At 42.1% G+C, this 25,414-nt stretch overlaps 1 protein-coding gene across 1 annotated transcript in view; it reads left to right on the forward strand.

Annotated features, from left to right (window-relative positions):
* The window catches only part of GCFC2 (GC-rich sequence DNA-binding factor 2), a 48,248-nt gene that overhangs the window by 11,605 nt on the left and 11,229 nt on the right, over positions 1–25,414 (forward strand). Inside the window, exons 6-14 of the mRNA XM_056563856.1 lie at positions 2,190–2,287; positions 8,135–8,318; positions 9,812–9,935; positions 11,174–11,246; positions 12,349–12,461; positions 18,782–18,981; positions 21,972–22,119; positions 24,036–24,142; positions 24,929–25,005. Coding sequence (XP_056419831.1) covers positions 2,190–2,287; positions 8,135–8,318; positions 9,812–9,935; positions 11,174–11,246; positions 12,349–12,461; positions 18,782–18,981; positions 21,972–22,119; positions 24,036–24,142; positions 24,929–25,005 — 1,124 coding nt within the window. The remainder of the gene's footprint in view (positions 1–2,189; positions 2,288–8,134; positions 8,319–9,811; positions 9,936–11,173; positions 11,247–12,348; positions 12,462–18,781; positions 18,982–21,971; positions 22,120–24,035; positions 24,143–24,928; positions 25,006–25,414) is intronic.

Here is a 25,414-nt window from a genome sequence, read left to right on the forward strand (position 1 = left end):
ATGTATATATAATATACATCAGGTGTCTGCAGGTCTGTATATGTCTATATATAATATATAATATACATCAGGTGTCTGCAGGTCTGTATATGTCTATATATAATATACATCAGGTGTCTGCAGGTCTGTATATGTCTATATATAATATATAATATACATCAGGTGTCTGCTGGTCTGTATATGTCTATATATAATATATAATATACATCAGGTGTCTGCAGGTCTGTATATGTCTATATATAATATACATCAGGTGTCTGCAGGTCTGTATATGTCTATATATGTATATATAATATACATCAGGTGTCTGCAGGTCTGTATATGTCTATATATAATATATAATATACATCAGGTGTCTGCAGGTCTGTATATGTCTATATATAATATATAATATACATCAGGTGTCTGCAGGTCTGTATATGTCTATATATAATATATAATATACATCAGGTGTCTGCAGGTCTGTATATGTCTATATATAATATACATCAGGTGTCTGCAGGTCTGTATATGTCTATATATAATATATAATATACATCAGGGGTCTGCAGGTCTGTATATGTCTATATATAATATATAATATACATCAGGTGTCTGCAGGTCTGTATATGTCTATATATAATATATAATATACATCAGGTGTCTGCAGGTCTGTATATGTCTATATATAATATACATCAGGTGTCTGCAGGTCTGTATATGTCTATATATATGTATATATAATATACATCAGGTGTCTGCAGGTCTGTATATGTCTATATATAATATATAATATACATCAGGTGTCTGCAGGTCTGTATATGTCTATATATAATATATAATATACATCAGGTGTCTGCAGGTCTGTATATGTCTATATATAATATATAATATACATCAGGTGTCTGCAGGTCTGTATATGTCTATATATGTATATATAATAATATACATCAGGTGTCTGCAGGTCTGTATATGTCTATATATAATATACATCAGGTGTCTGCAGGTCTGTATATGTCTATATATAATATACATCAGGTGTCTGCAGGTCTGTATATGTCTATATATAATATATAATATACATCAGGTGTCTGCAGGTCTGTATATGTCTATATATAATATATAATATACATCAGGTGTCTGCAGGTCTGTATATGTCTATATATAATATATAATATACATCAGGTGTCTGCAGGTCTGTATATGTCTATATATAATATATAATATACATCAGGTGTCTGCAGGTCTGTATATGTCTATATATAATATATAATATACATCAGGTGTCTGCAGGTCTGTATATGTCTATATATAATATATAATATACATCAGGTGTCTGCAGGTCTGTATATGTCTATATATAATATACATCAGGTGTCTGCAGGTCTGTATATGTCTATATATGTATATATAATAATATACATCAGGTGTCTGCAGGTCTGTATATGTCTATATATAATATACATCAGGTGTCTGCAGGTCTGTATATGTCTATATATAATATATAATATACATCAGGTGTCTGCGTCATGCGCGATAGGTCCCGGCTGCTATCAGCAGCCAGGGGCCCACCGGTAATGGCGGAGATCCGCGATCGCCCGTATGTCCTCCATTAACCCCCTCAGATGCCGTGATCAATACAGATCATCCAGCATGGTGGCCGGAGGTCCCCTCACCTGGCTCTGGCTACGGGATGACATGTCTGATCGCGGGGGGGGGGGGGGTCCGGCTGCAGGTACCCTCCTGCCATTTCTGTGCCGTGATGCCACGCCCCCTCCATTCATGTCTATGGGAGGGGGAGTGACGGCTAGGACACAGTCGTCACGCCTCCTCCCATAGACATGAAAGTAGGGGGCGTGGCGGCTGGGTTCGCCAGTCATCTCTGCACTGGATGACTAGGATGCCGCGGCAGAGATTGCGGGGGTCCCCTGCGATCAGGCATGTTATCCCCTATCGTTTGGATAGGGAATACCATGTCCAGCAGCGGAGTACTCCTTTTAAAGGGACAAACTGTACATTATGATAATTAATATTTAGCAATATACCACATATTAAATTGTATAAAACAGTAAGATAGATGTATTGTTTATAATTAATATGTCCTGTATCTGTCGTTGTAGTTGAAATTATCTTTTTTTTTTAACTTGTCTTGATGTCAGTAGCGCCACCTGAAGGTCATAACTTCTTTTTTTTTTTTCTCCCTTCAATAGACTGTAGACAGCCCCCCTCGTGTGAAAAAGTATGTGGAGCCAAAGTTTTCTACACCGCCAGTGACTGTGGAGGATATAAGGAAAAGGCTGGCTGCAAGGTACCGTATTTTTCGCCATATAAGACGCTCCGGCATATAAGTCGCACCCAATTTTAAAGGAGGAACATCTAGAAAAAAAAGATTCTGAACCAAATACAATGTAAATTATAGGACAGTGATCTTCAACCTGCGGACCTCCAGATGTTGCAAAACTACAACTCCCAGCATGCCCGGACAGCCGTTGGCTATCTGGGCATGCCAGGAGTTGTAGTTTTGCAACATCTGGAGGTCCGCAGGTTGAAGACCACTGGTATAGGAGGTAGTACTCACGTGTCCCCGCCGCTCCGCACCCGTCACCGCTGCCCTGGATGCCGCCCTCAATCGCTGTCGCCGTGTCCCCGATGGGTCCCCGTCACTCCGGAACATCTCTGCTGACGGGTATCCTCGCTCTCCGTCGCCGCCATCACATCGCTACGCACGCCGCTCCTATTGGATGACGGGACGGCGTGCGAGACGACGTGATGATGACGAAGGAGAGCACCAGCCATGCAGGGGATCCCGGCACGGAGCAGTCATTCGCCGATCGGACACCGAGGAGGCAGGTAAGGTCCCTCCCGGTGTCCTGTAAGCTGTTCGGGACGCCGCGATTTCACAGCGGCGGTCCCGAACAGCCCGACTGAGCAGCCGGGTTAGTGTCACTTTCGCTTCAGACGCGGCGGTCAGCTTTGATCGCTGCGCCTGAAGGGTTAATACAGGGCATCACCGCGATCGATGATGTCCTGTATTAGCCGCTGGTCCCGGCCGTTGATGGCCGCAGGGACCGCCGCGATAGGACAGGTATTTGCCGTATAAGACGCACCAACTTTCCCCCCCCCCCCCCCCCCCCCAGTTTTGGGGAAGAAAAAGTGCGTCTTATACGGCGAAAAATACGGTAATTGTTTTTAATCAGAAGTACCCCTTCTGTACTACTTATAGGTCTTCTGGTTCAGGGGTACACCTACTAGTTTTAGTAAAGGTCTATGGTCCGGTGATGGTCCGAGCAGTGAAGATATTGTCTTGTTAATGTCCCCCATAATAACATTTGTTATTGTGAAACCCATCACAGACCCCAAAGTTAGTGTTACTGTAATTTCTAAAAACTTTTGTCAAAAGTTTTGATTGGTCGGGGGTCTATGTGCGGTGACCCCCATCGATCTCTACTGTAGATATAGCCAAAGAAAGTGTGGAGCAGTAGGCTTCACTCCCTGGCTCAGTTCCAACTCCAACTCATTGCAGGGGACAGGCTCCAGTATAGTCTATGGACTGGCTATATCTAGAGATTGGGGGGGGGGGTCTGAGTGAGCATTGAGACCCCCGACTGATCAAAAATTAAAACATTTGGCATTGCTGCGTGACATTTTAAAAGTTTTTGGAAATGACAGTAATGTCTTAAGACTTCACTCCCCTAAACTTATTCCCACACGTAAACTTATTTGAACCTCAAATGTCATTAACACCCCTGACCAGACCCCGAAACTAGTTTTCACCATTGACTGGATCCTAAAATTCATAAACACCCCTCACCGGATCCTAAAACTTATTTTCACCCTTAACCAGCCCTGAAACTCATGTACAACCCAAAATGGCCCCTCCATCCTTCACCCAAACTTATTTGATCCCCAAACGTCACTCACACCCCTGACCAGACCCTGAAACTCATCTGGACCTCAAAACTCATTTTAACCCCTGACCAGACCCCAAAACTCATTCACAGCCCTGGCCTGACCCTGAAACTCATTTTCACCCCTGACCAGACCCTTAAAGGGGTACTCCAGCGGAAAACTATTTAAGATCAATTGGTGCCAGAAAGTTAAACAGATTTGTAAATTACTTCTATTAAAAAAAAATCTTAATCCTTCCAGTACTTATGAGCTGTTGCATGCTCCACAGGAAGTTCTTTTCTTGTTGAAGTTCTTTCCAATTTGACCACAGTGCTCTCTGCTGACACCTCTGTCTATGTCTGGAACTGACCAGAGCAGGAGAAAATCGCCATAGCAAACCTCTCCTGCTCTGGACAGTTCCTGACATGGACAGAGGTGTCAGCAGAGAGCACTGTGGTCAGACTGGAAAGAAATAGAAGTGATTTACAGATCTGTTTAACTTTGTGGCACCAGTTGATTTAAAAAAAAAAAAATATATATATATATATATATATGGATGGATGGATATTATGGGGGTGAATCGCCAAGAACTTGGCGATATGATTCGAATCGCGATACCAGTGTGGCGATTCAAAATATATCGATTATATATCGCGATACCGTCTAGGTGACAATACATCGCGATATATCCCAGACAGATGAATAGATTCTATTGAACTCCATTGATAGAGCCTGGTCTAGCCAGGATCTATCAATGACAGAGCCACGGAGAGCAGGGAAGCAGAAGTAAGTCCTCCGGCTACCTCCACAGTGGATGGTCCCTTTAGACGATGGTCCCTTTAGATGCCGCTGTCAGCTTTGACAGCGGCGATCTAAAGGGTTGATAGCCAGCCGCGGCGATCGCCGCATGCTGGCTATTAGCGGTGGCCCCCCACTACTGAGAACAGCCGGGGGCTGCAGAGTATGGAGCGGGCACGAGTCCGGAGCCCGCTCATAAACACTGCAGAGCACCGCATGATGGATATTAGCAGCGGTGATGCATCAGCGGCCCCCGGCTACTGAAATGAGCCGGGGGTCGCAGAGTACGGAGCGGGCACGAGTCGGAGCCCGCTCCGTACACCCAGAGCGACGCCGCGTCAGATCCGGCCTGCCCTGCTCCACATATGTGGAACTTGTATCTCCTGATGCCCGGGACATGCTGTTCCGGGCATTAGGAGATACAAATTCCACATCCCTAAAAGCATCGATTCAAAAATATTGTGAATCGATTCAGTATTGCCAAGTGGAAAATCGCGATAATGGCGCGAACCAATTTTTTTCTTACATCCCTAAAATATATATATATATATATATATATATATATATATATATATATATATATATATATATATATATGTATGTATATGTATGTATATAATTTTTTTTTTTCCCCCACTGAAGTACCCCTTTTAACCCCTTATGGACGCAGGACGTACCTGTACGCCCTGATCCTGCTAACTGGGTTTAAACCGTTCTCACAAGCGGAGAACGGGTTAAACCCCGTGGGTCCCAGTTGCCGTGTGCGGCCAGGACCCACGACTAATGTCAGGCACCGCCGATCGGGCCGATGCCTGGCATTAACCCTTTAGATGCCGCTATCAAAGTTGATTGCGGCGTCTAAACTGAAAGTAGAACTATCCCAGCAGCGGACTAACGCGACAGAATCGCGATGTCCCGATCATCTTACTGGACGACAGGCGATCCACTGCTCCATGCCTGTGTAGCAGGCTGGAGCAGCAGAGCGCTGGTAACACTGATCAATGATATGCATATGGCATAACATTGAACGTATATGCAATCAGAAGATTGCATCGTATAGCCTCCTAAGGGGGCAAAAAAAAAAAAAAAGTAAAAAGTGGTTTAATAAAGAGAGAATAAATGTGTATAAGCCCCCCCCCCCATAAAAGTTTAAATCGCCACTTTTTCCTATTTTTTAAATAAAATAATGTAATAAAAAAAAATCATATGTGGTACCGCCTCATGTGTAAATGCCCGAAATATTAAAATATAAGGTTAGCTAAACCACACAATGGCGTACACATGAAAAAAACCAAAGTCCAAAATAGTGAATTTTGGGTCACTTCATATATCATAAAAATATTAATAAAAAGCAATGAAAAAGTTCCAACAAAACAAAAATGTTATCGATAAGAACTACAGACCACGGTGCAAAAAATCATCCCGCATATAGCCCCATACGCGGTAAAATTTAAAAGTTATAGGGGTCAGAAGATGACAATTTTAAACGTACTAATTTTGGTGCATGTAGTTATAATTTTTTTAAAGTAGTAAAATAAATAAAACCTGTATAAACTAGATATCCTTGTAACCGAATGGACCAACAGAATAAAGATAAGGTGTCATTTTTACCGAAAAGTGCACTGCGTAGAAATGGAAGCCCTAAAAATGGCATATATTTTTTTTTCATTTTTTTTTTGTTTTGCTGCCGATTTTGTTATAAAATAAGTAATGTTATTACAAAGTACAATTGGTGACGCAAAAAACAAGTCCTCTATATGGGTCTGTAGGTGCAAAATTTAACGCGTTTATGATTTTTCTAAGATGCGGAGGAAAAAACGAAAGTGCAAAAACAAAGATTGTTTTAAGTCCTTAAAGGGGTACTCTGCCCCTAGACAACTTATCCCCTATCCAAAGGATAGGGGATAAGATGTCAGATCGCGGGGGTCCCGCTGCTGGGGACCCCCGGGATTTAGGCTGCAGCACCCACCTCAACGGCTTCCGGCAACGCTGAAGGCTTCGGATCCCGACCACGCGAGTTGAAGAGCGTGATGTCACGACTCCGCCCCTGTGTGATGTCACGCCCCGCCCCTCAATGCAAGTCTATGGGAGGGGGCGTGACGGCTGCCACGCCCCCTCCAATAGATCTGCATTGAGTGGGTGGGGCGTGATGTCATGAGGGGGCGGGGCTATGATGTCACAAGCTCCAGCGTTCAGAACTGTTTGTTCCAAATGCTGAGCAGCGGAGTACCCCTTTAAGGGGTTAAACTTGTTTGCACTTCATTTACACCTCCCACTGGTTCCGGAATCTTATCCTCACCCCCGTCCAGCCCTGAAATTCATGTGCAATCCCTGAATGGTCTTGGAATCTCATTTGCACCTTTACTGGACCCTGAAGCTCATTTTCACTCCTAACCAGGCGAAAATAATCGAAAATGTATAACTTCTGCGCCCGGTCGGCATCTGGACCTTGTGTTCTGGACACGGACAATAGTTCTGACAGATGATTTAGAGAAGACGCTGCCCTTTGTTATTGCATCAACGAATATAAGGGTCTATTCACACGGCAGAATTTCCGCTTGCGGAATTCCGCCTCAAATTAAAGCCCATAGACTTCTTCTGCACTCCCATTCACACTTCTGAATTTCCGCTTGCAAAATCTTAATCCTTCCTGAACTTATCTGCTGCTGAAGTTGAGTTGTTCTTTTCTGTCCGACCACAGTGCTCTCTGCTGACACCTCTGTCCATGTCAGGAACTTTCCAGAGTAGGAGCAGATCCCCATAGCAAACCTCTCCTGCTCTGAACAGTTCCTGAGACAGACAGAGGTGTCAGCAGAGAGCACTGTGGTCAGACAGAAAATAACAACTCAACTTCAGCAGCTAATAACTACTGGAAGGATTCAGATTTTTTAATAGAAGTAATTTACAAATCTGTTTAACTTTTTGGAGCCAGTTGATATGAGAAAAAAATAAAAAAAAATTTTTACTCGATAACCCCTTTTAATTTGAGGCGTAACTCCACAAGTGGAAATTCTGCCGTGTGAATAGACACTAAGGCTAGGTTCACACTGCGGAATCTCCGGGCAGAAAATTTCCGCCTGGAGATTCCGAATGCGGCCGACTGAATCGGTCGGCGCTAGGACCGCACGGACATTGCAGTCTCCAATAGACTGCAATGTGTTCCGCGAGTATTTCCGCCTGAAGAATGAGCAACGCCATTCTTCAGGTGGAAATTTTCAAGCGGATTTTCCGTTCACAAATTCGGCTTCACAAATTCCAAAGTGTGAATTTGTGAACGGAAACACATTGACTACACTATACATTTTAGCAAGCGGAATTTCTGCCTGCAATTTCAAAGGGGAATTGCAGGCGGAAATTCCGTAGTGTGAACATAGCCCAAGTCTGCTGGTGATGGCACAGAAGGCGGCGGGAGGTCTTCAGAACTCTCTGCACCTGACCCAGATGTTCTCCCATCCCTCCTTCTCTCCAGAATAGCCTCCATAGAAGAGGTGCACAGAGCACACGTCTTAGAGAGTGAAAAATACACCCGGGATCTTGAGGATGCGAAGAATACACTCGGGAAGCTTGAGACGTCCTCCGGTGAAAAAAGCTACAAGTTCTTCAAGGAGATGAAGGTTTTTGTGGAGAACTTTGTCGACTGCCTCAATGAAAAGGTAATGAGACCGGAGTAAGATGGAAGTCCTGGTAGGATAACCACTGGTTCACTCCTTCACCTTCAGAGCTGCCTTCATAATTCTGCCCTTTGCCCTTAGACAATAATCTCTTCCCTGTTGTTAGGCTCTGTTCACACTTGTCTTAGACGTTTTCTGCCCGGTTTTATTTTTATTGACTGTCAGAATCTGAGTGTAGGTCAGGCTAGGTTCACACGGCCGCTGGTGCATCGACCCATTAAAGGGTTACTCCGCCCCTAGACATCTTATCCCCTATACAAAGGATAGGGGATAAGATGTTTGATCGCGGGAGTCCCACCACTGGCTGCGGCACCCCAGACATCCGGTGCACGGAGCAAACTTCACTCTGTGCCAGATGACTGACGATGCAGGGCAGAGGCTCGTGATGTCACGGCTACGCCCCCTCAATGCAAGCCTATGGGAGGGGGCGTGACAGCTGTCATGCCCTCTCCCATAGGCTTGCATTGAGGGGGCGTGGTCGTGACGTTACGAGCCTCCAGTGCTTCACCCGACGCTCTAAACAAACGTAGAATGCAGCAGGGAGATTGCGGGGGTCCAATCTCCCTCCTGCATTCTAGGTTTGTTTTGAGCGTCGGGTGAAGCGCTGGAGGCTCGGAACATCATGGCCACGCCCCCACAATGCAAATGGCCCCCCGTGATCAGACATCTTATCCCCTATCCTTTGGATAGGGGATAAGATGTCTAGGGACGGAGCACCCTTTTAAAGGGGTGGAAAACTATTTATTAATTTTTTTATTTTATTTTTATAAATCAACTGGTGCCAGAAAGTTAAACAGATTTTGTAAATTACTTCTATTAAAAAATCTTTACCCTTCCAGTACTTTTTAGCAGCTGTATGATACAGAGGAAATTATTTTATTTTTGAATTTCTTTTTTGTCTTGTCCACAGTGCTCTCTGCTGACACCTCTGTCCGTGTCAGGAACTGTCCAGAGCAGCATAGGTTTGCAATGGAGATTTTCTCCTGCTCTGGACAGTCCCTGATACGGGCATCAGGTGTCAGCAGAGAGCACTGTGGACAAGACAAAAAAGAAATTCAAAAAGAAAATAATTTCCTCTGTAGCATACAGCTGCTAAATAGTACTGGAAGGATTAAGATTTTTTTAATAGAAATAATTTACAAATCTGTTTAACTTTCTGGCACCAGTTGATTTTAAAATGTAGTCACTGTATTTATGGCATAAAGCTACATCCTTAACTTGTATACGCTGGTGTGCTGCAGTCAACCCTCTTGTATCTACTCCGTTGGACCCAGGACCGGGGTTCCTGTGGCTGCTTGCAACCCCCCAACCTGTGCTAGATTAAACCATAATAAACATATTCTATAACCTCCCTGATATCGTTCTTCTCTCTTTCACTGAAATGTTTTACACGCTGGTTCTTCTAGAAATGCCCTTGTGACTTATTTCTGATGTTGAACACAGGCCTGGTGTAAATGCGCGGTGTCTTTTATTAGATTCAAGAGATTTCTCAGTCAGAGGCGGAGATGTCACAGATCCTGGAGGGTCACAGCAAAGATCTACTGAAGAGGAGACAGGAGGAACTCCAACTGGAATCTAATACAATCCAAAAGTTTGCCGGTTAGTGTCTCTATCTCATATCTATCTCATATCTATCTATCTCCTATCTATCTATCTCATATCTATCTATCTCATATCTATCTATCTCATATCTATCTATCTCATATCTATCTATCTATCTCATATCTATCTATCTCATATCTATCTATCTCATATCTATCTATCTATCTCATATCTATCTATCTATCTCATATCTATCTATCTCATATCTATCTATCTCATATCTATGTATCTATCTCATATCTATGTATCTATCTCATATCCATCTATCTCATATCTATCTCTCATATCCATCTATCTCATATCCATCTATCTCATATCCATCTATCTCATATCCATCTATCTCATATCCATCTATCTCATATCCATCTATCTCATATCCATCTATCTCATATCCATCTATCTCATATCTATCTATCTCATATCTATCTATCTCATATCTATCTATCTCATATCTATCTATCTATCTATCTCATATCTGTCTATCTCATATCTATCTATCTCATATCTATCTATCTCATATCTATCTATCTCATATCTATCTATCTCATATCTATCTATCTCATATCTATCTATCTCATATCTATCTATCTCATATCTATCTATCTCATATCTATCTATCTCATATCTATCTATCTCATATCTATCTATCTCATATCTATCTATCTCATATCTATCTATCTCATATCTATCTATCTCATATCTATGTATCTATCTCATATCCATCTATCTCATATCCATCTATCTCATATCCATCTATCTCATATCCATCTATCTCATATCCATCTATCTCATATCCATCTATCTCATATCCATCTATCTCATATCCATCTATCTCATATCCATCTATCTCATATCCATCTATCTCATATCCATCTATCTCATATCTATCTATCTCATATCTATCTATCTCATATCTATCTATCTCATATCTATCTATCTCATATCTATGTATCTATCTCATATCCATCTCTCATATCTATCTATCTCATATCTATCTATCTCATATCTATCTATCTCATATCTATCTATCTCATATCTATCTATCTCACATATCTCATATCTATCTATCTATCTCATATCTATCTATCTCATATCTATCTATCTCACATATCTCATATCTATCTATCTATCTCATATCTATCTATCTCATATATATCTCATATCTATCTATCTCATATCCATCTATCTATCTCATATCTATCTATATCATATCTATCTGTGTCTCTTACTTTCAGGAACTGGAGATGTGAATGCTATGGAAGCAGATGAGGAAACAAAGCGCCGCCTGCAGGATGTGGAGCTACGAAGGTGACCTAATGATATTGCATTGCGGTGTATTAGTGGGGGATGGGGGTTCAGTTAAAAAAAAAAAAATTTAGGTAGTCCTCCCTTCCTCTAAAATGTAACTCCTTTACAAAGCATGAACTCCATAGACTTTCTACAGATCTGTGCACAGTACACTCTACTAGGGGGAGAGAAGCCAGGGGGCACTGTACTCAGCTGATCTTGTCTGCCCCTTTGTTTTAGTAATGAGTGAGGGTCTCATCAACTTACCCCCCCAACTACTCCAAACCTTCCGGCCTGTCATTATTACAAAATAAAAAGTTATCATTTAATGCAGCCGTCTTCAAACTGTGGACCCCCAGCTGTTGCAAAACTACAAATCCCAGCAAGCCCGGACAGCCGAAGGCTGTCCGGGCATGCTGGGAGTTGTAGTTTTGCAACAGCTAGGGGTCCACAGTTTGAAGACCACAGATAAAAGGGGTTAACTGACAATGGAGACCACTGATAAAATCCAAAGACATGTGAAATCTTAGAGGCATTTACTTTCTAATACTTCGGTATAATTTCAGTAACTCTTGACACCAATTCATGGGCTTAAAGGGGTACTCCCGGGGAAAACTTTTATTTTTTATTTTTTATTTTTTTTTTAAATCAATTGGTGCCAGAAAGTTAAACAGATTTGTAAATCACTTCTATTAAAAAATCTTAATCCTTCCAGTACTTTTTAGGGGCTTTATAATAAAGAGCAATCCCAAAAAGAAACTCATTTCCTCTGATGTCCTGACCACGGTGCTCTCTGCTGACCTCTGCTGTCCATTTTAGGAACTGTCCGGAACAGCATATGTTTACTATGGGGATTTTCCTCTGCTCTGGACAGTTCCTAAAATGGACAGCAGAGGTCAGCAGAATCAGAGGAAATGGTCATGATATCAGAGGAAATGCATTTCTTTTGGGGATTTCTCTTTAGTATACAGCCTCTAATAAGTACTGGAAGGATTAAGATTTTTTAATAGAAGTGATTTACAAATCTGTTTAACTTTCTGACACCAATTGATTTATAAAAAAAAAAAAAAAAAAGTTTTCCACGGGAGTACCCCTTTAATGGGATTGAATTATCCTTGTGCAGGAGGAGAAGACGACAGAAACGTGATGATTCTGGTCAGAAAGATCACCGAGAAGGAATGTCTAGTGACGACGAGCTGCCTCCAGAGCAAGAAAGGGAATACAAACAGAATCGAGGTAATGGGGGACGAGGAAAGAGGCAGAGTGTGTTCAAAAAGGTGAAAACCTTTTTTTCTTTTAAATCAACTGGTGCCAGAAAGTTAAACAGATTTGTAAATTACTTCTATTAAAAAATCTTAATCCTTCCTGTACTTATTAGCTGCTGAATGCTACAGAGGAAATTCTTTTCTTTTTGGAATGCTCTCTAATGACATCACGAGCACAGTTCTCTCTGCTGACGTTATTATAATAATAATAACTCTATATTTATTGTTGTCCTTAGTGGGATTTGAACCCAAGGCCCCAGCACTGCAAGGCAGCAGTGCTAACCACTGAGCCACCATGCTGCCCTTAGCATACATCTGCTATGCACTGTTGCTAAAATGGACAGAGATGTCAGCAGAGAGCACTGAGCTCGTGATGTCATCAGTGTTCCAAAAAGAAAGGAATTTCCTCTGTAGCATTCAGCAGCTAATAAGTACTGGAAGGATTAAGCTTTTTTTAATAGAAGTAATTTACAAATATGTTTAACTTTCTGGCACCAGTTGATTTAAAATAAAAAAGATTTTCACCGGAGTACCCCTTTAAGGACTAATCCCATTTTCACCTTAAAGGGGTACTCCACTGGAGAAAATAATGTTTTTTACATCAACTGGTGCCAGAAAGTTAAACAGATTTGTAATTTACTTCTATTTAAAAATCTTAATCCTTCCAGTACTTATCAGCTGCTGTATGCTCCACAGGAAGTTCTTTTCTTTTTTAATTTCCTTTCTGTCTGACCACAGTGTTCTCTGCTGACACCTCTGTCCATTTTTAGGAACTGTCCAGAGTAGGAACAAATCCCCATAGCAAACCTCTCCTGTTCTGGACAGTTCCTAAAATGGACAGAGGTGTCAACAGAGAGCACTGTGGTCAGACAGAAAGGAAATTCAAAAAGAAAAGAACTTCTTCTGGAGCATACAGCAGCTGATAAGTACTGGAAGGATTAAGATTTTTTTTAATCAAAGTCATTTACAAATCTGTTTAAATTTCTGGCACCAGTTGATTAAAAAAAAAAAATATATATATATCTATTTGTTTTCCAGTGGAGTACCCCTTTAACCCCTTAAAGCGTTTTTCCGTTTTTCCACTTTCGTTTTTTCCTCCCTACCTTTTTAATAATCACATCCCTTTCAATTTTGCACCTAAAATTCCATATGATGGCTTATTTTTTGCGCCACCAATTTTACTTTGCAGTGACATCAGTCATTTTACCAGAAAATCCATGCGAAACGGAAAAAAAATTCATTGCGTGACTAGATTGAAGAAAAACCACCATTTTGTAACTTTTGGGGGCTTCCGTTTCTACACAGTACATTTTTCGGTAAAAATGACACCTTCTCTTTATTCTGTAGGTCCATGCGGTTAAAATGATCCCCTACTTATATAGGTTGGATTTTGTCGTAATTTTGGAAAAAATCATAAGTACATGCGGGAAAATGTATACGTTTAAAAGCGTCATATTCTGACCCCTATAAATTTTTTTAATGCGTACGCCATTGACCGTGCAGTTTAATTAACAATATATTTTTATAGTTCCGACATTTACGCACATGGCGATACCACATACGTTTATATTTATTTTTAGTTACTTTTTTTTTTTTTTTTATGGGAAAAAGGGAGTGATTCTGACTTTTATTAGGGAAGGGGTTAAATCACATTTATGAACTTTTTTTTCACTTTTTGTTTTGCAATGTTATAGCCCCCATAGGGACTATAACATTGCACACACTGATTTCCTACACTGATCACTGCCATGCATTAACATGGCATTGATCAGTGTTATCGCCGCTCGATTGCTCCTGCCTGGATCTCAGGCATGGAGAAGTCATTCGGCGATCGGACACTCAGGAGGCAGGTAGGGATCCTCCTCGTGACCTGCAAGCTGTTCAGGATGCTGTGATTTTACCGCGGCGGTCCCGAGCAGCCTGCCTGAGCTGCTGGGATGCTTTCGGTTTCACTTCAGACACGGCGCTCAACTTTGATTGCGGCGTCTGAAGGGTTAAAGGGGAACTCCCGTGGAAAACTTTTTTTTTTTTAATCAACTGGTGCCAGAAAGTTAAACAGATTTGTAAATTACTTCTATTAAAAAAATCTTACTCCTTCTAGTACTTTTTAGGGGCTGTATACTGCAAATGCTTTTCTTTTTGGAGTTCTCTGATGTCATGACCACAGTGCTCTCTGCTGACCTCTGCTGTCCATTTTAGGAAATGTCCAGAGCAGGAGAAAATCCCCATAGCAAACATATGCTGCTCTGGACAGCAGAGAGCAATGTGGTCGTGACATAAGAGAAATCCAAAAAGAAAAGCATTTCCTGTGTAGTTTACAGCCCCTAAAAAGTACTGGAAGGATTAAGATTTTTTTAATAGAAGTAATTTACAAATCTGTTTAACTTTTTGGCACCAGTTGACTTAAAAATAAAAAAGGTTTCCACCGGAGTACCCCTTTAACCTCTTCAGGACCCATGACGTATGCATACGTCATCACACCCTGGGTCTTAATGTCCCATGACGTATGCATACGTCATGGTCTTTTCCTGGTCTCCGCCGCTCACCCGGCGGAGATCGGAAGCGGATCCCTGCTGAAATCCTTCAGCAGGGATCCAGGGCAAATGCTGAGGGGGGCCATGTAGGCCCCCCATGTCGGCGATTGCCGCAAATCACAAGGGAAATCGCCCTTGCGATCTGCGGCGATACCGGGCTGATCGGGTCTCTGGGACCCGACCGCCCGGTAATTTCGCATGATCCCGGCTGTCACAGACAGCCAGGACCATGCTGAAGACTAGGAGCGAGGTGGCAAGCCGGCCACCTCCTCCGATCCCCTGCGATTCTTCGGTTAGTTAACCCACCAATCGCAGGGGGGGGGGGGCGGTTACTTCCTCCCTGGATGTCCGGAGAGGACGGGAGGAAGACCGGAGGACGCGGCGGGGGACGGGGGAGTGCTGGGGACCGGCCCCGGTACTTACCTCGTCCCTGAAGACCCGGATCCCAGCGGGGAAGATGGCGGCAACAGGTAAGTAGATCTTCAGCCGCGGTCGGGCCCTTTACAGCAATGCACGTCGCCGTAAAGCGACATGCATTGCTGTAATGGGACCCTGTATACTACAACACCCAGCATGCCCAGATAGCCCTTGGCGTCTGGGCATGCTGGAAGTTGCAGTTTTGCAACATCTGGAAGTCCACAGTTTGGAGACCACTGTGCCCTTCCAGATGTTGCAAAACTACACATTCTCAGCATGCCCTTACTGTCCAGGCATGCTGGGAGTTGTAGTTCTGTAACATCTGGCCCTTCAGATGTTGCAGAACTACAACTCCCAGCATGCCTGGACAGTTTTGGCATACTGGGGGTTGTAGTTTTGCAACATCTGGAAGGGCACAGATTGGGAACCACTGTATTAGTGGTCTGCAAACTGTAGTCCTCCAGATGTTGCAAACTACAACTCCAGCATGCTTGGAGTTGTAGTTCGGCAACATCTGGCTCTAAAGATGTTGCCGAACTAATTACTCCCAGCATGCCTGAGAATGTTTGGGAGTTGTGGTTTTGCAACAACTGGAGGCACACTGGTTGGGAAACATTGTCTGTTTCCTAACTGTGTTTCCCAACCCGTGTGCCTCCAGCTGTTGCAAAACTATAACTACCAGCATGCACTGATAGACTGTGCATGCTGGGAGTTGTAGTTCTGCAACAGCTGGAGGTCCCCCCCTTGTGAATGTACAGGGTACATTCACATGGGCAGGGGGCTTACAGTGAGTATCAGGCTGCAAGTTTGCGATGCAGCAAATTTTGCGCGGCAGCTCAAACTCGCAGCGGGAAAATCGCTGTAACCCCCGTGTGACTGTACCCTAAAAACACTACACTACACTAACACAAAATAAAATAAAAAGTAAAAAACACTACATATACACATACCCCTACACAGCCCCCCTCCCCTCCCCAATAAAAAACGTCTGGTACGCCACTGTTTTCAAAATGGAGCCTCCAGCTGTTGCAAAACAACAACTCCCAGTATTGCCGGACAGCCGTTGACTGTCCAAGCATGCTGGGAGTTTTGCAACAGCTGGAGGCACCCTGTTTGGGAATCACTGGCGTAGAATACCCCTATGTCCACCCCTATGCAAATCCCGAATTCAGGCCTCAAATGCGTATGGCGCTCTCACTTCGGAGCCCTGTCATATTTCAAGGCAACAGTTTAGGGTCACATATGGGGTATCGCCGTACTCGGGAGAAATTGCCTTGCAAATTTTGGGGGGCTTTTTCTACTTTTACCCCTTATGAAAAGGTGAAGTTGGGGTCTACACCAGCATGTTAGTGTAAAAAAATAAATTTTTTACACTAACATGCTGGTGTTGCCCTATACTTTTCATTTTGACAAGAGGTAAAAGGGAAAAAAGCCCCCCAAAATTTATAACGCAATTTCTCCCGAGTACGGAGATACCCCATATGTGGGCGCAAAGTGCTCTGGGGGCGCACAACAAGGCTCAGAAGGGAGAGTGCACCATGTACATTTGAGGCGATTTGCACTGGGTTGCCTGTTGTTACCGCGGTTTTGACAAACGCAAAAAAAAAACCACATGTGACCCCATTTCGGAAACTACACACCTCACTGAATGTAACAAGGGGTGCAGTGAGAATTTACAGCCCACTGGTGTCTGACAGATCTTTGGAACAGTGGGCTGCGCAAATTAAAAATTTTGTACAGCCCACTGTTCCAAAGATCTGACAGACACCAGTGGGGGGTAAATGCTCACTGTACCCCTTGTTACGTTCCTCAAGGGGTCTAGTTTCCAAAATGGTATGCCATGTGGGGGTTATTTTGCTGTTCTGGCACCATAGGGGCTTCCTAAATGCGACATGCCCCCGAGCAAAATTTGCTCTCAAAAAGCCAAATATGACTCCTTCTCTTTTGAGCATTGTAGTTCGCCCGTAGTGCGCTTCAGGTCAACTTATGGGGTACCTCCATACTCTGAAGAGATGGGGTTACAAATATTGGGGGGGATTTTCTGCTATTAACCCTTGCAAAAATGTGAAATTTGGGGGGGAAACACACATTTTAGTGAAATTTTTTTTACGTATGCAAAAGTCGTGAAACCCCTGTGGGGTATTAAGGCTCACTTTATTCCTTGTTACGTTCCTCAAGGGGTCTAGTTTCCAAAATGGTATGGCATGTGGGTATTTTTTGCTGTCCTGGCACCATAGGGGCTTCCTAAATGCAATATGCCCCCCAAAAACTATTTCAGAAAAACGTACGCTCCAAAATCCCCTTGTCGCTCCTTCCCTTCTGAGCCCTCTACTGCGCCCGCCGAACACTTTACATAGACATATGAGGTATGTGCTTACTCAAGAGAAATTGGGCTACAAATATAAGTATACATTTTCTCCTTTTACCCCTTGTAAAAATTCAAAAATTGGGTCTACAAGAACATGCGAGTGTAAAAAATGAAGATTGTGAATTTTCTCCTTCACTTTGCTGCTATTCCTGTGAAACACCTAAAGGGTTAAAATGCTGACTGAATGTCATTTTGAATACTTTGGGGGGTGCAATTTTTATAATGGGGTCATTTGTGAGGTATTTCTAAGATGAAGACCCTTCAAATCCACTTCAAACCTGAAGTGGTCCCTGAAAAATTGTGATTTTGGAAATTTTGTGAAAAATTGGAAAATTGCTGCTGAACTTTGAAGCCCTCTGGTGTCTTCCAAAAGTAAAAACTCGTCAATTTTATGATGCAAATATAAAGTAGACATATTGTGTATGTGAATAAAATTAAATAATATTTGGAATATCCATTTTCCTTACAAGCAGAGAGCTTCAAAGTTAGAAAAATGCAAAATTTTCAAATTTTTCATCAAATTTTGGGATTTTTCACCAAGAAAGGATGCAAGTTACCAAAAATTTTTACCACTAAGTTAAAGTAGAATATGTCACGAAAAAACAATCTCGGAATCAGAAAGATAACTAAAAGCATTCCAGAGTTATTAATGTTTAAAGTGACAGTGGTCAGATGTGCAAAAAATGGCCGGGTCCTTAGGTGTAAAATGGCTGGGTCCTTAAGGGGTTAATACCAGGCATCACCACGATCGATGATGTCCGGTATTAGCCACGGGTCCCGGCCATTGATGGCACCCAATATGAGTAAATATACGTCCTGCGTCGTTAAACACAAATGAGACATAGAAAACGTCTTTTTTTTTTTTTTTTTTTTTAAACAAAGTACGTTAGAAAGATTTTTCATTTACCATAAGGAGTGCAATAGCAAAATTATAATTTTTTTTACAATTTTAGAACCTTTTCTCTTCTACAGAGGATGTCCTCTTCCTATGTAAACCCCTCTTTGAAGACGTCCATGAGGATTTCTGCCAGATTAAAAATATCCTGGGCAAGTTCCACGAGTGGAGAGAGCGGTTCCCGGAGACGTATCACAATGCCTACATCAGCTTATGTATTCCCAAACTGCTGCGCCCCCTGGTCAGGGCGCAGTTAATAGGCTGGAATCCTCTGGAGGTAGCGTTACATTATCATGTCATTTCTGTTAGACCGAGTGCTTAGATATCACCATTAAAGAAACAGTACACAAAAGAATGATCCTGCGTTACGTTTACTACATGCATGACACGGATATATAAACCACCAGTAATGGGTGCGTCATTCTCAGTCCCCCCAAGCCCTCACTAAGCATAACAAAGTGTGTCAGTAGGGTGTTCCTTTAATTAGGGGTACTATGGTGGAAAACCTTTTTTATTTTTTGTTTATTTAAAGGGGGTATTCCAGGCAAAAACTTTTTTTTATATATCAACTGGCTCCGGAAAGTTAAACGGATTTGTAAATTACTTCTATAAAAAAATCTTAATCCTTCCAATAGTTATTAGCTTCTGAAGTTTTCTGTCTAACTGCTCAATGATGATGTCACGTCCCGGGAGCTGTGCATGATGGGAGAATATTCCTTGCATGATGGGAGAATATCCCCATAGGAGCTGGACAGCTCCCGGGACGTGAGTCATCAGAGAGCAGTTAGACAGAAAACAGCAACTCAACTTCAGAAGCTAATAACTATTGGAAGGATTAAGATTTTTTAATAGAAGTAATTTACAAATCTGTTTAACTTTCCGGAGCCAGTTGATATATATAAAAAAAAGTTTTTGCCTGGAATACCCCTTTAAATCAACTGGTGCCAGAAAGTTAAACAGATTTGTAAATTACTTCTATTAAAAAAATCTTAATCCTTCCAGTACTTATTAGCCGCTGAATACAATAGAGGATATTCTTTTCTTTTTGGAACACAGAGCTCTCTGCAGACATCGCGAGCACAGTGCTCTCTGCTGACATCTCTGTCCATTTTAGGAACTGTCCAGAGCAGCATATGTTTTCTATGGGGATTTTCTTCTACTCTGGACAGTTCCTAAAATGGACAGAGATGTCAGCAGAGAGCACTGTGCTCGTGATGTCAGAAGAGAGCTCTGTGTTCCAAAAAGAAAAGAATTTCCTCTGTAGTATTCAGCAGCTAATAAGTACTGGAAGGATTAAGATTTTTTTAATAGAAGTAATTTACAAATCTGTTTAACTTTCTGGCACCAGTTGATTTAAAAAATAAATAAATAAATAAAAGTTTTCCACCGGAGTACCCCTTTAAAGCAGTGTTTCCCAACCAGTGTGCCTCCAGCTGTTGCAAAACTACCGGTAATTGCCGATACCGATAATGCCCAAAATCGTGATTATCGGCCGATAATATCGGCCATACCGATAATCGTTTGATCCCTACTTTAAAGAGTACCTATCATCAAACCATATTTTCTAAACTAACTCCGATTCTATTCCCTAACTCTTCCTAACACCCTCCTGCCCTTGAAATTTTTTTCTGAGCTTTAACCCCTTAAGGACCGAGCGTTTTTTCCACTTTCATATTTTTCCCTCCTTACCTTTTTGAAGAGCATAACCCTTTCAATTTTGCACCTAAAAATCCATATGATGGCTTATTTTTTGCGCCACCAATTCTACTTTGTAATGACATCAGACATCTACGCTGAAACAAAAAAAAAATTAATAATTGTGCGACAAAATTGAAGAAAAAACGCCATTTTGTAACTTTTTGGGGCTACCGTTTCTACACAGTAAATTTTTCCGTAAAAATGACACCTTCTCTTTATTCTGTAGGTCCATACGATTAAAATGATCCCCTACTTATATAGGTTTGATTTTGTCGCACTTCTGGAAAAAAATCATAACTACACCCACGAAAATTAACATGTTTAAAATTGTCATCTTCTGACCCCTATAACTTTTTTTATTTTTCCGCGTATGGGGCAGTATAAGGGCTCATTTTTTGCGCCGTGATCTGAAGTTTTTAGCGGTATCATTTTTGTATTGATCGGACTTTTTGATCGCTTTTTATTCATTTTTTTCCTGATATAAAAAGTGACCAAAAATATGCTATTTTGGACTTTGGAATTTTTTTGCGCATACACTTCCTGAGTTTGGTCTCCTGCCAGGCCAGGAGGAGACCAAACTAACTGCCAAGTTGGGAGGAGACCAAACTAACTGCCAGGCCGGGAGGAGACCAAACTAACTGCCAGGCCGGGAGGAGACCAAACTAACTGCCAGGCCGGGAGGAGACCAAACTAACTGCCAGGCCGGGAGGAGACCAAACTAACTGCCAGGCCGGGAGGAGACCAAACTAACTGCCAGGCCGGGAGGAGACCAAACTAACTGCCAGGCCGGGAGGAGACCAAACTAACTGCCAGGCCGGGAGGAGACCAAACTAACTGCCAGGCCGGGAGGAGACCAAACTAACTGCCAGGCCGGGAGGAGACCAAACTAACTGCCAGGCCGGGAGGAGACCAAACTAACTGCCAGGCCGGGAGGAGACCAAACTAACTGCCAGGCCGGGAGGAGACCAAACTAACTGCCAGGCCGGGAGGAGACCAAACTAACTGCCAGGCCGGGAGGAGACCAAACTAACTGCCAGGCCGGGAGGAGACCAAACTAACTGCCAAGTTGGGAGGAGACCAAACTAACTGCCAGGCCGGGAGGAGACCAAACTAACTGCCAAGTTGGGAGGAGACCAAACTAACTGCCAGGCCGGGAGGAGACCAAACTAACTGCCAGGCCGGGAGGAGACCAAACTAACTGCCAGGCCGGGAGGAGACCAAACTAACTGCCAGGCCGGGAGGAGACCAAACTAACTGCCAGGCCGGGAGGAGACCAAACTAACTGCCAAACCGGGAGGAGACCAAACTAACTGCCAGGCCGGGAAGAGACCAAACTGTTTGACTTGTGGCAGGCAACAGAATAGAGCCACCTAGTGGCTGTTTTTTCAATTACATTAAAAACCTTATAGGCTGAGAATTTTAACAGCAAGTAAATAGCAAAGTGTCTTATAATTACATAAGGAACAATATATTAAGTTTAGTTTGGTGACAGGTACTCTTTAAATCACAGCTTCCTGCACTACTTATTCTATGAGCTGCCATGGTTGATCTTTGTTCTTCTTGGCCTAGGACTCCACACAGCTTGAGCAGATGTCTTGGTATCGTGACCTGGATGATTTCTGCTTTAGCAAAACTGACCATGAAAACATGGAGGACGACCCAGATCATAAAGTGTTGACTGCAGTCATTGAGAAGACGGTGATACCTAAAGTAATAGGTGAGAAAATATGATACATGGATCTATATCAGACCATGTCCTTTTATATCTCCTTCATCATCTTTATGCATACATTACATTAATCATCAAGTATTATACTCCAAAGCTGCACTCACTATTCTGCTGGTGGGGTCATTAATGTCATTACATTACTTATCCTGTACTGATCCCGAGTTATATCCTGTATTATACTCCAGAGCTGCACTCACTATTCTGCTGGTGAGGTCACTGTGTATATACATTACATTACTTATCCTGTACTGATCCTGAGTTATATCCTGTATTATACTCCAGAGCTGTACTCACTATTCTGCTGGTGAGGTCACTGTGTATATACATTACATTACTTATCCTGTACTGATCCTGAGTTATATCCTGTATTATACTCCAGAGCTGCACTCACTATTCTGCTGGTGAGATCACTGTATACATACATTACATTACTTATCCTGTACTGATCCTGAGTTATATCCTGTATTATACTCCAGAGCTGTACTCACTATTCTGCTGGTGAGGTCACTGTGTACATACATTACATTACTTATCCTGTATTGATCCTGAGTTATATCCTGTATTATACTCCAGAGCTGTACTCACTATTCTGCTGGTGAGGTCACTGTGTACATACATTACTTATCCTGTACTGATCCTGAGTTATATCCTGTATTATACTCCAGAGCTGTACTCACTATTCTGCTGGTGAGATCACTGTGTACATACATTACATTACTTATCCTGTACTGATCATGAGTTATATCCTGTATTATACTTCAGAGCTGTACTCACTATTCTGCTGGTGTGGTCACTGTGTACAGACATTACTTATCCTGTACTGATCCTGAGTTATATCCTGTATTATACTCCAGAGCTGTACTCACTATTCTGCTGGTGAGGTCACTGTGTACATACATTACATTACTTCTCCTATACTGATCCTGAGTTATATCCTGTATTATACTCCAGAGCTGTACTCACTATTCTGCTGGTGAGGTCACTATGTACATACATTACATTACTTATCCTGTACTGATCCCGAGTTATATCCTGTATTATGCTCCAGAGCTGTACTCACTATTCTGCTGGTGAGGTCACTGTGTACATACATTACTTATCCTATACTGATCCTGAGTTATATCCTGTATTATACTCCAGAGCTGTACTCACTATTCTGCTGGTGAGGTCACTATGTACATACATTACATTACTTATCCTGTACTGATCCCGAGTTATATCCTGTATTATACTCCAGAGCTGTACTCACTATTCTGCTGGTGAGGTCACTGTGTACATACATTACATTACTTATCCTATACTGATCCTGAGTTATATCCTGTATTATACTCCAGAGCTGTACTCACTATTCTGCTGGTGAGGTCACTATGTACATACATTACATTACTTATCCTGTACTGATCCTGAGTTATATCCTGTATTATACTCCAGAGCTGTACTCACTATTCTGCTGGTGGAGTCACTGTGTAAATACATTACATTACTTATCCTATACTGATCCTGAGTTATATCCTGTATTATACCCCAGAGCTGGACTCACTATTCTGCTGGTGAGGTCACTGTGTACATACATTACATTACTTATCCTGTACTGATCCTGAGTTATATCCTGTATTATACTCCAGAGCTGTACTCACTATTCTGCTGGTGAGGTCACTGTGTACATAGATTACATTACTTATCCTGTACTGATCCTGAGTTATATCCTGTATTATACTCCAGAGCTGTACTCACTATTCTGCTGGTGAGGTCACTGTGTAAATACATTACATTACTTATCCTATACTGATCCTAAGTTATATCCTGTATTATACCCCAGAGCTGGACTCACTATTCTGCTGGTGAGGTCACTGTGTGCATACATCACTTATCTTTTCCTATTACTATCTTCTCATATATTTTAGGACTTGTGGAGAATGTGTGGGATCCCATGTCGTCTGTTCAGACTGGCCGATTGGTGCATTTCTGCAAAACACATGTCCTGGGAGATGAGAAAAACGCATCTGTGCAGGTGAGATGATGGGATATGTCCATGAGATTAATGGTCCATCGGGGTGTGATTGGTTGATCCACCATTAGGACCATCACTGATCAGCTGATCCAGAAAAAATCCATGAATGTGAACCTGTGTCTACTATAGTTCAGCCCCTTAAAGGGGTACTCCCGAGGAATACATTTATTATTATTATTATTATTATTATTATTATAATTATATTTTTTTTTTAATCAACTGGTGCCAGAAAGTTGAACAGATTTGTAAATTACTTCTATTTAAAAATCTTAATCCTTCCAGTACTTATCAGCTGCTGTATGCTTCACAGGAAGTTCTTTTCTTTTTGAATTTCTTTTCTGTCTGACCACAGTGCTCTCTGCTGACACCTCTGTCCATGTCAGGAACTGTCCATAGCAGGAGAGGTTTGCTCTGGGGATTTGCTCCTTCTCTGGACAGTTCCTGACATGGACAGAGGTGTCAGTAGAGAGCACTGTGGTTAGACAGAAAAGAAATTCAAAAAGAAAAGAACTTCCTGTGAAGCATACAGCAGCTAATAAGTACTGGAAGGATTAACATTTTTTTTTTTATAGAAGTAATTTACAAATCTGTTTAACTTTCTGGCACCAGTTTGTTTAAAAATAAAAATTGGTTTCCCCTTTTAAGAGAAGTGAGTAATGGACCCTTCCATTACATCGGTAGGGTATCCTCAGGATGGGCCATACTAACTGACACAAGGGGGAGGCCGATATTTATGGTTTTTCTCACTGGAATGTATAACCTCAGCGCTTGTCTTCAATGTTTTAGGGTCTGGTCACTTGTCTGGTTTCAAGACTAAAGAAATCCATAGAAGATGATGTATTCATTCCTCTCTATCCCAAGAGGTACGGCAACCTAAAATAAATGTATCATGTGGTCAAATGACACCAAAAAGTGTCACTAACATCAGGCATGATGTAAGGGGTGTGAGTGCTATGATACTAGACACATCTGTGCCTGGTAAAGGTGATGCAGCCCTTCCCAGACCACACAGTTCCTTCAGTCAGCTGACCGTTGGGGATACCCAAGGACAAAAAGTCCATACAGTGGTTCCTCATCTTACAATAGCCTCAGTTTTTACAATATTTTTGGCCTTTTCTAGACCAATGTAACTTGTAACCAGACACAACATACAATACTACAGACAGTCCAGATCTGTGATACATTCACTGGTAAACATTGGACATGCATTGGTAAAACCCCTGTATTACTGAAGTGTATGCACTGACTGGTGTCTGGTAGCGCCCCCTACAG

The sequence above is a fragment of the Hyla sarda genome, chromosome 3 (genome assembly GCF_029499605.1).
Source record: "Hyla sarda isolate aHylSar1 chromosome 3, aHylSar1.hap1, whole genome shotgun sequence".
Taxonomy (NCBI): Eukaryota; Metazoa; Chordata; class Amphibia; order Anura; family Hylidae; genus Hyla; species Hyla sarda.